This window comes from Solea senegalensis, linkage group LG15, assembly GCF_019176455.1.
Source record: "Solea senegalensis isolate Sse05_10M linkage group LG15, IFAPA_SoseM_1, whole genome shotgun sequence".
NCBI lineage: Eukaryota > Metazoa > Chordata > Actinopteri > Pleuronectiformes > Soleidae > Solea > Solea senegalensis.
The window spans coordinates 7055843-7070817 of record NC_058035.1 but is presented as its reverse complement, the minus strand read 5'-3'; the positions used below and the strand labels follow the sequence as shown (position 1 = coordinate 7070817).

The following is a 14975-nucleotide window of genomic DNA, read 5'->3' as shown; positions in this document are numbered from 1 at the left end:
GTCTCAGATTTGTCGTCTTCAGAGGCATCTGTCTGCTGGCGAGCATCAGCAGGACCTCTTCCTATGCCAACCAGCCATGTTTGTGTCCCACCAATCCCAGCCGCCCATGCAGAGTCTGGTGGAGCTGATTGAGCTCTGTGGAGGAACAGTCTGCAAAACTGTGCGTCAGGCAGGTATCTGTATCGGGAAATACGGTGGCAGGAGACCAGAGGGAAGCAGGATCTTGTCTGAGCAGTGGGTGCTGGGTAAGATCTTTTCTGCTATTACGTCTGTTTCAGTTTACTTTAATTTTGTCAGAATTAACTGTTGTTCTCATTTTCTGTGGCTTTATTTCAGATTGCATCACACACCTCAAGCTGCTGCCATATGACGGCTATGATTTCAAGTGAAAGATGTTGAATATTTTTATTGGAGGTGAAGTTAAGTTTTATTAATTTTATGCTGGAATGTGCCATGTCATAATACACACACCCTCACTTTCTACCTGAAATTCCTACCAGAAATTCTCCTCAAATGCTGTGTTTTTAACCTGTTAATTCATAAGAATATCAGTTACTCCACAAATTACTGTGAACCTGCCTTAACCTTGAGTGTCCTTCGCAACTGCCTTGAGCCAGTTTAATAGCCTTAACAGAGATGAAGGATACTCCATCTTTTAGGTATTTGTAATGTATTTGTTTGTTTTTTAACTGTTGATGTTGGTTTTCTTATTTTCTGAGTTGAATATGCGGTGGAGAAATAGAAAAGTGTAAAAACTGGAAGATGTTATTACTTCCCATTTTGTCTTTGCAACTCAGATTTTCCCTTTGTTACCTCCCTGCCTTCTGTGCAGATATTAATAAAAGTTCTAAATCCATTAAACAAAATGTCGTAAAACTAAATTTGTGCTGTAGATACATATTTCAAGCCAGTCATCTAAAATCACCTATTGTATCCGTTAAATTACTTTAATAATGAAAGACTCTAAAAGACTTTTTTCTCTTCGTGTGACCATCAGTCGGTTGTTGTCATTTTTCTTTCTCCAATGTGTTCAGACCTTATTGGAACATTTTTATGACAACACAGGTACTTCATACCACTATTAGTGTTGTGTGTGTCTAACCATAATAATGCTATTACTGTACGTGCAATGTGATAGATCAAAGACCATCAGTATGTCATAAAATGTGTACAATTGTGTTGAGTTGCTCTTGCTTCACATACAGACTTCAAAGCCCACTGAGGCAACCTTTGATGTTGGATTTTGATCTAAACAAGTGAAACTGAAAAAATAAATAAAATATTTTAAAATAAATAAAAGAGTAGAGGATATTTTTGCGGTCCTTTTCACTTCTTTGAGATGAATAACCTCATACAACGGATGCATAATAATGCAGTTTTTTATACTTTATAATAAGAATAATAGATTTATACATCCATTGGTATTATACATTATTTTTTTCTTTTTTTTTAAAAAAACTTCTCATTTACAACATTGTAAGGCATTTAAACACAACCAAAAAATAACCTTGTATAAAAAGGGAAAGGAGGTCAAAACAAAACAAACAGTACAAACTAAAAAAACAACTGTCCATAATCACAACTCACAGAAATGTGCAATAACCACAACAAAAACTCATAAAAACATGTGCAATAAAACCTTGGGCAATATGGGGTAACTGTAGGTGTGTATGTATACATGTATATGTATGTACGTATGTATGTGTATATACAGTATATATGTATATAGCATAGTTCATTTTTATCTTATATTTTGTTTTATATTTTATTTTACTTTTTTATTCTATATTTTATTTTATTTCATATTTTATTTTACTTTTTTATTCTATATTTTATGGTGTTTGGTACCTAGGGTGTTTCTCTTTCTGGTCTCCTGTAAAGTGTGACTCTAATTTTAACAGTGCTGTGTGTGAATGCTTTTAATTTCCCCAAGGGAACCTCCCAAAGGGATTAATAAAGTCGTCTCTCTGTCTGTCATTTATAGTAGTAACAACCTTGTATTTTCTATTTAACCATTCCATAATTGAGTATGAGTGCATGAAACAAACGGTTTCAGTATTGCCTTTAGAAAAAATACTTGAATTTACTTCAAAGCCAAATCTAACCTAATTAATCTAATTAATTACGCTTGAAGGATAGATATCATTTATTTTGAAGTGGATTTCTTTTGTTTGATGAGTATTAGTAGTTTGATGAGTAGTTGAATGAGTATTTATGGTTCTCGGTTTGAATATTTTTTGTGGGTCAAGTAAGTTCATAATGCTATTCCTATAAGATCAAATACTTTTTAGAGTGGATCTTGTGAATTTCTTTGATCAATTAAAATGAATTCCATTTATAGAAAGTGTGGGTAGAAGAGTTCAAAGATGAAAGGAATGTGTTTGGTATGGCACCAGTAACAGTTTGAAATTATTTGAGGTCGCACTCAGACTTCTATTTACGACAAAAGACATTTATATTCCTATATCCAGTTCCTGTAAAGTACAGATTTTGTGAAGTATATCTGTTGGAAACGCTTGTGTACTGTCTCTTTAAAAACAGAACGCCCATTGGTCGGGCTCTCTACATAATTCAGCCAATCGGTGTTGTCGTTGTTACAGGGCGTTTTGACGTTAGAAGGCGTGTGTGACATTTGCTGCAAGAAGCTAGTTTTCGAACGGCTAACTGGGAAAAAAAGGAAAACTAAGCGTTGCTATTTTTATAATATATCGTCTTCCGGCAACAGAACAGACGTCAGGTTTTCGATTTTTTTTGCGCTCGTATCCACGTCAGAAGAGGCATTTTATGTCACGTGTAGCGTTAATTAAAACTTCCCCTGCACGAGCACGTTAAATAATAGTGTGTTAACGTTGTCCGTTAACTTGGGTAAATGTCCGGAGTTCGAGTTGAGGTCGTTTTCCGGTTCGCCGCTCTGAGATGACAAAACTAATCGGATAACGGCGGTTCAGTCTTGGTTTGTTGCATCGCATTATGGCGGGGCGTGAGCGCTTTAGCCGACTCGGCTAAATGCGTTTTGCACACAAGGTTAAAATTAGCTTTAGCCAGCTAGCTCCTCAGTCACTTTCTTATGCTGACTTGTCAGGACAGGTGTGCTGAAAGTAGGCCAGGTGTGGCGCGGGACAGAGTGTAGATTAGCCGCGGTGCTCCCAAGAGTGTGTACCTGAGGAGCTGTTGTGACTCCGGTAGAGCCGAAGCTGTGACCATGCTGCTCTCCTTGGTTGTGCACACATACTCGCTGCGGTACTGGTTCCCAGCCACCGTCATGCTGGGAACTGCCCCGGCTTATTTGCTGTCATGGGGGGTTTGGCGTCTACTTTCAACTGTTTTACCGGCGAGACTGTATCACAGGCTGGACGACCGACTGTACTGCATCTACCAGAGCATGGTCCTGTTCTTCTTTGAAAACTACACAGGAGTTGAGGTGAGTCATCCGACTACATGTGAACTTTGATCATGATCATACGACGTTTTTTGTTATTTCTGATTAATCTATTACTGATTAATTGGATGGCATCGACAACACTTTTCGTGCCCTATACCGATATCACAAACTCAAGCATATACCGATACATATGTCAGTCAGATACATTAATGTTAGACCCTTCGTTTAGCCAAAAATGTGAAATATTTCAAATAATTTCACATTATTCTCGGTTCGATATCCTATCCAGTGATTTTGACTAGTATCCAACCGATATCCTTTTAAACAAATGGTCTTCATTTTTATAGCACCTTTCTATTCATGATCTCCACGCAAAGCTGCTTTACACTATAGTTGGGTTTCATCCATTCACTCACACATCCATACAGCAAATGTATGTGCAGTGCATTTTCAATCGCACATCATTCATTACGTGCTGACTGCACATAGAGCAACATGGGGTTGTGTCTTGCCCCAAAAACACATCAGCATGTAGTCTGGCAGAGCTGGGAAGCGAACCCACAATGTGCCAGTTGAAACACGACTTGCTCCACCACTGAACCACCATCGCCAAAATACAAGATATCTAACAAATTTTAAGATGCAGGAAGCAATAAATGCTTTGTGTTGATACATGGTTACACTTTTATTAATTAGTCCTTCATGACTCTTAATCCATACATCTGTAGGCTTTGCACTTGCATTTAATAATAAATGTGCAGTTTATTTTTGCAGACTTATGTATTTGTTTAAAGACAATGAGTAAATACATATTCGAGCCAGGCCCAAATTCTGATACACCTGATGTATAACTAGAAAGTCTGCATTCTTTTACCCTGTTCTTGACACTCCTTGTACACTTAGTAGTGATAGTGTTGGAGCCATTGTAACAGCAATCTCTGATATGAGGCTGTTTGTGGCGAAAACTGCCTGCTCTGTCCTTCCAACTGGAAGCCACATGGTAAGATTAGCAGGGACTGTTCTCAGTAATAAATCCCTGCGAGTTCATTATAAAGCTACAAAGGAAATTGCTACTAGTCTGAACTGGAATTTAATCCCTGATACATTTTATTATATTCAAACAACAAAAACAGCACATTGGCAGAATGATGACCCATCAGGACATCTGTATGAAAATCACATTGCTTTTTTTTTGTCCTTTCTCCGTAGATTGTTATATATGGAGATATACCAAAGAATAAAGAGAATGTGATCTACCTGTCTAATCATCAATGCACAGGTAATGTATTTTAATATACAGTATCCAAAAAAAGAGGTTTTAATGACCAGTTTAAATATCTGTTATCTTCTAATGCCCTTCGTTTTAGTCGACTGGATCATTGCTGACATGCTCGCCATCAGGCAGAGTGCTATTGGTCATGTAAGATATGTTTTGAAAGATGGACTGAAGTGGCTCCCACTGTATGGATGGTATTTCTCTCAGGTAATGACTGAAATGGTGTGATTGTTTGAACGCAATTTTGTAAATGTTACTGTATATTTCCTCACTGCAGTACTGACCGAATTATCTCTATCTTTCAGCACGGAGGAATCTATGTGAAACGAAGTGCAAAGTTCAATGAGAAGACAATGCAGAAGAAACTCCTCTCTCAGACTCAGTCTGGAGCGCAAGTAAGTTGATCTGATTGGAGAGATATTTGTAAATTAACCCAGGGTGCTTGACTATTTAGTATTGATGTAAAAGTGGATCTTCAAACTTATTTGGCATGTTTTAGTTGAGCTTTCTTTCACTCAAATTTAGATTATCTTTTTACTGCGGTGTTTGAAATTTTGACATGTGAACTGACTGATTATTAGTCCATTGTTCATGTTCAAACAGTCATGAAGGGTCCTGTGTAGAGTGTTATTGTGTTCAATGACACTTGTTTTTAATCACTTTTAAAAAATGCAACTGTTGGAGATAAGTGTATACATTACATTATTTGCAAATTTGGATATGGTCTTATTGTTGGAAAAAGCTTTAAGTAATGATTCAACTTCATAATCATATGACTTGTACTAATTAACCCTGTGATATAGTAACATCCTAGTAATTGTTGAATTTACAGGGAACAGTGCAGTAGCGTCAGGTCGCCCATAACTGGGGAACTGCATCACAATGTGCTGTTATCTATCACACTCTTTCAGCATATTCAGTATCTGGTTAAGGTTCCTCTTTGGGTTGTGCACAAAGAATCAAAAGTGACATACATTTTCTTTATCGCTTGTTTCTCCCCACAGATGTACCTCGTCATTTTTCCAGAGGGAACTCGCTATAATCCAGAACTGAAGAACATTATCGCTGACAGTCAGGCTTTTGCTACGAAAGAAGGTAATGCATGATGTCAGCCGTTTCTTGCTTTACTCCTGCATACCATTTCAGCACCACCCACTCACTCTCTGAAACAGCTGACTGAGTACTTGTTGTGGGACCTGTAATCATGGTTGCATACTGTTGTTGTGTGACCCATGAGGCCTTGTCTTCATACTGATTCTGAAAGACATTTATTCCAAAAGTATCCACTGAAATTGTATGCCATTAAAAGTTAAGAACTGTCAAGGGGATTAGTTTTGTCTGTCGCTACAACAGATTCCTGTCACTTGGATTTCAGAGCAGCTCTGTGTCAGATTAGTGCAGATCCAAAAGGGGGGCAAAATGCATGGTGTGGAAACACGGAAAACAAGTCCAGTAGGGCCCTGCAAATTAATGCTGTGTCTGTTCTTGTTGAAAAGGTTGTGTCCGTCACAGCTTTAGTGTGAAGTGGTATTTTATAGGGGTGAGTACATACGATACCCATATTGGTTCAGTAGTGGTTAAAATCACTGGATCAGACATCAGAAAAGAAAAGAAAAATCTGATATTAACCAAACCCTCTAAATATCCCTCTGTAAGAATATAGGTTGTTAATTTCTTCTTTATGGGAGTAGAATATTTGTTATTCAGTTAGAACATTGTGTCTTTGTAATGGCTGGGTGGTAAATGCATCAGCACAATTATTTTGTTGATTGCTTAGTAGTTAAAACGTTTTTAAAATGACTTTATCACACTGGCATCTGTGTGAGTAAATCCTCAAAGTTGTGATATAGATAAATGAAAGTGGTTCTGAGCCATTGCTTGGGTTATCCTTCTGTAACCTGGTCAGGAAGTGAGAATAATTGATTTACACAGAGCTTGTATTTGAGTGTAAAGTACATTTCATCATTACTTTATTACAATATTACAGTTTAATATATGAGTTGGGTCAAAGGAATTTTTTTTTGATGCCATTGTGCACAGTGTGGTGGCCAAATCTGCTCACACAGTGTATCCATTCAGCAGAGATTAAGCCCGTCTGTGCACCACAGCTCTGAATATCACCTTCCTCCATTAATCCAAATAAATCGCTGTGTGAGAGCTGACATGTGCACATTATCTGCTATTTGTGAGGTATTACTGATGGTGCCACATCAGGAACAAGAGCCAGAAACTGACCCTAATAGTCATTCACATTGAATTACTCTTTATATGTACTCAGGGAAAGAAAATGAGATACTACTGCAAAGTTGATAATTTTCTGTAGTTTGGCTATTTATAGGTTCTTGTTTAAACAATACAAACATTTTTGCTTAATTCTGTAAACCACAAAATATATTTCAACAACAAATCCAAAGAGAAATATTGACCTTTTAGAGGATTATTTGAGTTTAAAGACAGTTTTACAATGTCTCCTTAAAAAAAAAAGAAAAAGAAGCTTTTTTTGTAACGAACTATTGGCAATATGATAATCTTTCTGTTTTGTCTGTTGTAGTCAAAGCTGCCTTGATAAAGGCTCTTAAGGTCATAAGTTTGGATTGCTTAAACATGCAGATACACTATATTCAATTATTAATTTTTTTTTATTTTTATGTCTTCAATAGGACTGGCTGTTTTGAAACACACCCTTACTCCCAGGATGAAGGCATCTCATATAGCCATCGAGACAATGAAGGGCCACCTGGACGCTGTGTACGACGTCACAGTCGCCTACGAGGGAACACTGGACTCCTCTGGTCAGAGAAGACCTGCACCATCTATGCCGGGTAAGCCGACATCCAATGTTGTCCACAGACATTCAGCTTTTAGGCCACATGTACACAGTAGAGTAAACCATCATTTATCTGGATTTTCTTTTCTCATGGTTTTAAAAAAAGGATATCCCTGTGGAAAACCCATGCATATAGAATATAATTGTAAACGTCAGACCATTTCCTTATATGAAATCAAGACGGTTCTCAGCTTGGAGAATAGAAGCCCCAGTTGACCCTGAACTGGTTTTTACTACCCAGCCTCAGGTACAGACAGTCATGTGGAAAAGACAACATTTTAACATCAGTCTTTTGCAGAGCCAGGTTCTTCAAAAGACCATGTGGATCAAGAAATATGCATGCTAATGTTAGAATGTACACTACACCTGTGCCAGTACCAGTACTGTTCAGCCACGTTATGGTTTAGAATATTAATCTTTCGTTTCCACCATTGGGCAGAATGGCAATAGCAGCATCACCTATTTAAATAGTGAGACAGTGTATTTGACTTAAAACGAATGTGACAATTGAGGTAATTTGTTCATGCAATATGGCTGTTGATAACAAGACAAAGACAACCATTGTATATTTAAAAACGGCACCACCAGGGAGTGTCAACCAATCAGTTGACTGCAGTGTTTAGCTCCACCCTTTAGGTGTCAAACCACTGTGCTATGTACCACAAGAGAAGGATGCCAAAAAATGGGCTGGTGTGGATCTGTTTATTTGTTACTCCCTGCAATTTTTGACAATTAAAACACAATTAATTGTGTAGCCTAAGTGAACTGTTCTACTTGGTGAACATGCACAAAACTCATTATCTGAATGTGATCATACATTATGTCTATCAGAAATAGAAATAGTATTTTAACACCAGTTGCAAACAAAGCCACAGGCTGTCATCTCACCAGTGCTGTGTTTTCAATCCTGCAACACTGTGTACACTCCCTCAGTCATTAATCACATACCAAACATCACCTATTAAACCGCAGTGTCTTCCTGTAAACAGCATGACTCCGTGTTTTGGAGTTGTGATTATTCCGTGTTCCCCGGTTGTTTGACGAACTCCGTTTGAAAATACTTCCGCTTCAGTCAGGAATAAACATCAATGTTGTTTGGTGGCAAACACAACACAAAGTAGAACGGCTTTCTTCTCATCACACACTTCCTTGCCTCATGTGGTGATGAAGACTTTAGTAATTTCATGAGGATTAAACTGTAGCTGTGAGAGACCAGCTCACTGCAGATTACTGGGGTTCTTTCCATTTCTCGTCAGGGCCGACAGTTTGAATAACTTCATGTTGTTGTGACATTGGTCACTTTTATCAGTAAAATTACAGTTTCTGAGATAAAAGACTTGATACTGAGCTTAAAAAAACAATTTTGGCTTCTTCCTTTATGGGACACCACAGCAGATTATCTGCGTCCATCTTGTCCTCTTCTGTTACACCAACTGCCCTCATCCTCTTTAACAAACAGCAATGCACCTTCTCTGTGGTCTTCCTCTTTTCCTCCTGCCCTGCAGCTCCATCCTTTGTCCAATATAATCACTGTTCCTGCACGTGACCAAACCATCTCAACCTTGCCTCTCTTACGTTATTTCCAAGCTGAACAACCTGGGCTGTCCAAATGGCCTGATGAATGGCTGTTTTTTTTAGCTTGTATTTAATTAACAAGGATTTGGTTTATGATATGTTTCAGTTGAACAACCTTAGAAACCTTGACTCTTACCAGTTCACTTCTCTCTTTCATGGTGAAAGAGAGGTTATTGCTTTATTCTTGATCAGTTTGAGTTCTTGATCCTAATTTTGGTGCAAAGTAAATATGCCTAGAGTTAATTTGAGAAATTAAATTACAGACTTGCAAGAATCTCTTCATTGGGGATAATCAAATATATAAATTGTCAAATGACGCCACAAAAACTCACATTTCACTGATGGAGCTCTGCGCTTTCTTCTGTCTGCAGTTGTTTGCAGATTTATTTTTCTCTTCTATTCAAGTCATCAGTCATCATCTACTGCTTTATCCTCCACCAGAGGGTCGTGGGGGTTGCTGTGCCAATCTCAGCTACATCGGGCGATAGGCGGGGTACACCCTGGACAGTTCGCCAGTCCATCGCAGGGCCACACACAGATAGAGACAAACAACCATTCACTCCCACACTCACTCCGATGGTCAATTTAGAGTGTCCAATTTACCTAATCCCCACATTGCATGTTTTTGGACTGTGGGAGGATCCCACGCACACACGGGGAGAACATGCAAACTCTACATCACCGTGTGGCCCTTCTATACAAGTTTGTTTCTTAATTTCAGGAGGAACTGTTTATCATTTGAGAGTTGTTTTTCTTTCATCTATTCCATCCTTTTTTTTCCCCCAGTGTTTGGAACGTTATCCTGCTGAAACACTCATGACCTGCAGTGGAAGCTTGGCTTTATTTTCGAGGGGGGGGGGTTCACTGAGTTGCCAGTGTTTGTTAAACTGGCAAATATGATGTCAGGAGGTCAGTGATAATGTGTGCAGCAGCTGATGGAGTCGCCCGCTCTACCAACAAAGCAGTCTTTCGCTGCTGACTTCGATTAGGTTTCCTCTTTTGGCCACAGTGCCAAGTTTCCTGATAATATTGCATGTTGTGGAAACAGGAACCTGAAGGTCCTTTGGGAAACATGTGTTGCCTTGAGTGTTCACACTTGGTTACATTTTTTTTAATGTCTGACCTTCTCAGGCACTCTGGTTTCTTTTTTTTCACTGCCCTGACAGTTTGATATGGATTTAGACTTGAGACTGAAAACATGTTTGGAGAAAATGTTTTTGTATCGTCACACAAATGATGATTAAAGATGTGAAGAGTATTATTAAATGGGACTTTTCTACATTTAACCTTGACCCAGATCTTAGTCACAGTTCTGTCTTTGCTCTTATGATGATTATTATTATTGTTTGATTATTCGTTATGTAACCATTGTGACAAAAATGAGCTTCTGCACCTCGGTGGTTTTTATCGTTCTTATACCAACTTGGCATCAGAGCGTCGTAGTAGCTCTACTCTCAGTATCACCTCATGTTGAGTTCAAGTGCTTACTCTACGTGCCGTGTTGCTGAAAGGCTCTTCCTGTTTTTGTTTAGTCTCTTTATTTTCTGTGTTTGACAGAATTCCTGTGCAAAGAATGTCCCCGAGTCCACATACACTTCGACCGTGTGGACATAAAGGAAATTCCTGCAGAGCCACTGTTTTTCCGCAGGTGGCTGCATGAGCGGTTTGAAATCAAGGACCGGTAAGTATGCGTGGGTGGAAGGGATTAGTCATGTTTTTGAATTGCACGTTGTCCAGTCAACACATAATCTACTTTTTAATACAGTTTTATTACAGACTCTTAAAGAAACTGAAGGTAACAAAGTCTTCGTGATCGTTCTGAAGGTCTGATTATGTGCAGCTCTCTTTAGAATCTAAAGAGGAAGTCCTTCTATCTGGTTTATTGTTCATTTTATCACTTTTAGACAGAAACAGTCACTTTGGATTCACAAATGAGAAACTTGACTTTGCTCCTGGTGTTATTTAAATAAAATTCAAATAGTTTCAATACAAGTTTCCCATGTATTGTTCTCCTAAACGGAGGTCAAACTGTCACAAGGTTAACCCACACATTTCTGAATAAGTTAATTAAATAAATAAAGAACAACTTAGGAAGTCACAGACGGAACACACAGAAAAAAGATTTGTGTGTGGTAGAGCTGTAACAAATGATTATTTTCATCATCAATTAATTTACATTGTTTGGTGCTGATCTGTGTTTCCCAAACCTTAAAATGATGGTGTTCATAAATGTATTATTTTTTGTCCACCAACATTTTTGTTTATCGTGATGTGTCTTCTCCTTTTTTCATGTTTTGTCTGCGGGTATTTCTATAACCAACTGAAATTTTTTTTTCTTTTTTCTCTTTCCAAAGGCTGCTCACAGATTTCTATGAGTCAAAGGATGCAGACAAAATCCACAGGTTCCCCACCGAAGGCAAACCATCTCCTCTGAGCCTCTGCAAAACCGTCCCCTCGCTGATGATCTTGGGTGGACTGACACTGCCATTACTGCTGACGGAGAACGGCAGGAAGCTGTATGTGAAAACCTGGGTGTACGGGACACTGCTTGGCTGGCTGTGGGTGAATGTGTTTCCTTAACGAAACAGGTGTGGGGTGGGGGGGTGGAGGCAGAGGCTGTCACAATGAGACGCACAAAAGATGTGGAGAGGCAGGCGCTGCCATTTTCCTGTATCACAGCAACACAAGGTGTGTTCAGATGCAGAGCTGAATCTGATAAGGGGCTCACAGATTGATCCCATTTCACTTCATGTTGACCAGAAGAAAAAATAGAGAAAAGATGAAAGCCCGTTCTGTGCTACTTGTTCCCTAGCAGAATTAAACATTGTTGAAAAGTATGACTAAATATAATCCCCTTTATGACATACCGATTTAGCCAAATTTGTGTTCTTGCATGCTCCCTAAAGCTCTTATATTATGCCATTTATTTTTGACAACAGAGTGCTGAAAACTCATTTAATGATGGCGGTCGGCTCCTGTGAGTAGCTGACTTGGTGCGCACCAGCCCACTATAAAGTGCACTGACTCGTTGACATTGGTCGCAATGTCTCTCTTTTTTTTTTTAGTCCCACGTCGGGTGGATTATGCACTTTGCTCATTTGAAAGTGGTGTTTTTACATTAGTAGAACAGAATAAATAGCATGCAGTCTTCTATAGGGGCTCACACACGACACCAGCTGCAGTGTTTACCATGCATATGTTCACGTTGATGTCGTTTCAGTTATATTAATAACGAATGTAGCTGTAAAAGTTATTTTTGTTTAAGTTCACCACCCACTGATTTTCTTGGAGAAACACGTTACACTCTTTGTGTTTGATCAATTTTGACGCCACAGTGAGCTCATATAGAGGAACACTGCCGAAAATGTTCTACCATTGTAAAGAATCACTTTAACATTGCCAAAACATGGTGTATTTTTTGCCTAACTAATGACAATTATATAATTTGACTTTAAGTTATTGTTTGTTCACAGTTCCATCAACTTTTATATGCATTTGTTACTTTTAAATGCCGCGTTACAGCTCACTTGAAACTATCTACCTAGCAAAAAGCTGACAAAAGCCATGTTAACAGTATATCACAGGTTTCTGTGCACTCGAAGCCATTTGTATAATAATCATCACTGTATTGTGAAATGCACTGTGTCCATTGTCGCTGTTTACTGTAATGAAACCATTGCATTTTCCACGAGTCACTTTACATACTCGCTTTCTCATCATCCTCTAGAGTACGTCCGCTATTCGTTTTCCTCACATGAATTGCTCCAATACCTCACTTGAATAATCCTTCCTTTTTCTTAAATGACCCTTGTCAGCCATTTTATAGTTATTTTTATTCTGACAAGATCTGACTGTAAGTCATCAGGAAACTCTAGACAGTATTTCAATGCCAACAGTTTTTTGGAAATGTGTGCCTTCTCTTTGGAGGAGCTGGTTTTTCGGCCCTCACACACAGAGGGCCGCAGTGGCTCTTCCTCCAGCACGGAGGCTCTCTGCTTTGCTGGGGCTGCTGCTGCTCTCTGCAGCTTGTGGTCACATCTTCTACAGTTCATAGTGGCTTATTTTGCTCTAAGAATGCATTTACACTTTTCGAGGACAAATATGCATTGATGAAACCTTTAATGTGTTCAAGTTCTGGAAATGGGGAGGTTGTAGTTAAAATAAATAGTTTCTTTTGGGAAGTGTCATGTTGTTATTTTTGTCCTGTACTGTCTGCAACATTTAATTATTTACACCTGTCATACTTAGTCATGGGTATAAGGTAAATCAAAAATAAGTCATGCAGGTCTAAGCCTGAGCTGTCATCACCACAATTATAGTTTGAACCCATTCTGACCACACATTGGTTTGTGGGTTTTTCCTTTCTATTAGCACTTTCTATAAGCACTGCATAACATGTTTTACAAAGGTTTTGAAAATAAACATTTGTCTTACTATTAGACAACCTTTTCCAACTGAACACTGCAGTTGATCTGGTTTGTACTTAAAAAATTAAGACCGCAGTCGAGCTTGATTTGCAGGATTTTTACCGTAAAAGCCTTTGTAAGGAGGGCATTCAAGTCAAATGAGGCAGCAGTGCACTGGCTGCTCCTGTGCCCCCACCTGCTAAAAATGCTGATATTCTCCATGGACTTTGGTGTGGGAGAGTGAGAGGTTTACAAACCTCAGCAGAATTAAATGAATAGATGAGGTACTGACTTGTTTATCAGTGCCACATACCACCTAAATTAACAAAAACCTGAACGATGATGGGGCCACACGGCAGTGTAGTGGTTAGCACTTTCGCTTTGCAGCGAGAAGACCCAGGTTCAAGCCCCGGTTGGAACAAGGGCCTTTCTGCATGGAGTTTGCATGTTCTCCCCGTGTGTGCGTGGGTTCTCTCCGGGTACTCCGGCTTCCTCCCACAGTCCAAAAACATGCAATGTGGGGAATAGGTAAATTGGACAATCTAAATTGACCCTAGGAGTGAGTGTGAGAGTGAATGGTTGTTTGTCTCTATCTGTGTGTGGCCCTGCGATGAACTGGCGAACTGTCCAGGGTGTACCCCGCCTATCGCCCGATGTAGCTGAGATTGGCACAGCACCCCCTGCGACCCTCTGGTGGAGGATAAAGCGGTTAGATGATGACTGACTGAACGATGATTGATTTTTCTCTTATTAGAAATGTATTAAAAACTTGGCTTTCAACATGACAAATCATCGGCAACATTTACAACTCACTGATCTGGATGATACATGTGTACAACTATGACAATAGTTAATGGGCAAACTCTTGGGGAGCCCTCGTAGGTCACCAAATGAAGAAAGCCAAGTACCAGGATTTGATTGTCAAGGCTCACAACAATAAAAAGTTTGGCAAACATATAACTGTATTTTTCAGTAAAGTAAGCTACTGCAGTTTCTCCAACAACTGCACAATCAACACTTTCTCCCATTTGTTGCTGCTGTATTTTTGTTCACTTAGTTCGAAAGCTTGGGGGAGTTACAGCAGCTGGGGCTGAGGTAGAAGAGAGGTTGGACGTTGGAGGGATGAAGAAGGTCAGGGGTCAAAGGAGGGGTGGATGAAGAAGGTCAGGGTGGAAGGTGGGTTGGGTAAGGAGCAGTCACACCTGTGCAACTGTTAAATGTAAAAGGGAACATGTGGTGGTGACTGGAGGGAAACCTCACTCAATCCAACAACCTGGTCACCCTCACCCTCCATGTTCCAGTCCGAACGGCTCCTTTTCTTCACACAGCTCTCCTCCCCTTCTAATGAGGGGACCACTTGGTTCAAAAAGGCAAAGGCCTATTCCCTCTCTCGTTGTCTCCTCTTTTTCTCCCTGATTTTGAAGTCCAAGGCGGCGTACTTCCTCCTCCACCTTTCCTCTCTTTGCTGCAAGTCACCCATCATCTCTTCATACAACTGTGTCTCAGCCG

At 39.4% G+C, this 14975-nt stretch overlaps 2 protein-coding genes across 2 annotated transcripts in view; both read left to right on the top strand.

Annotated features, from left to right (window-relative positions):
• Nucleotides 1-1539, top strand: part of mcph1 (microcephalin 1) — a 28612-nt gene extending 27073 nt beyond the window's left edge. Inside the window, exons 14-15 of the mRNA XM_044046032.1 lie at nt 8-245; nt 337-1539. Coding sequence (XP_043901967.1) covers nt 8-245; nt 337-389 — 291 coding nt within the window. The 3' untranslated portion in view covers nt 390-1539. The remainder of the gene's footprint in view (nt 1-7; nt 246-336) is intronic.
• A 928-nt stretch (nt 1540-2467) lies between these two features.
• agpat5 (1-acylglycerol-3-phosphate O-acyltransferase 5 (lysophosphatidic acid acyltransferase, epsilon)) lies at nt 2468-13241 on the top strand. Its single transcript, XM_044046403.1, has 8 exons — nt 2468-3421; nt 4592-4661; nt 4750-4865; nt 4964-5053; nt 5663-5753; nt 7319-7480; nt 10618-10741; nt 11415-13241. Exons 1-8 carry the CDS (start codon nt 3203-3205, stop codon nt 11638-11640), a joined length of 1098 nt encoding a protein of 365 aa, XP_043902338.1. The 5' UTR covers nt 2468-3202; the 3' UTR covers nt 11641-13241.
• The last annotated feature ends 1734 nt before the right edge of the window (nt 13242-14975 follow it).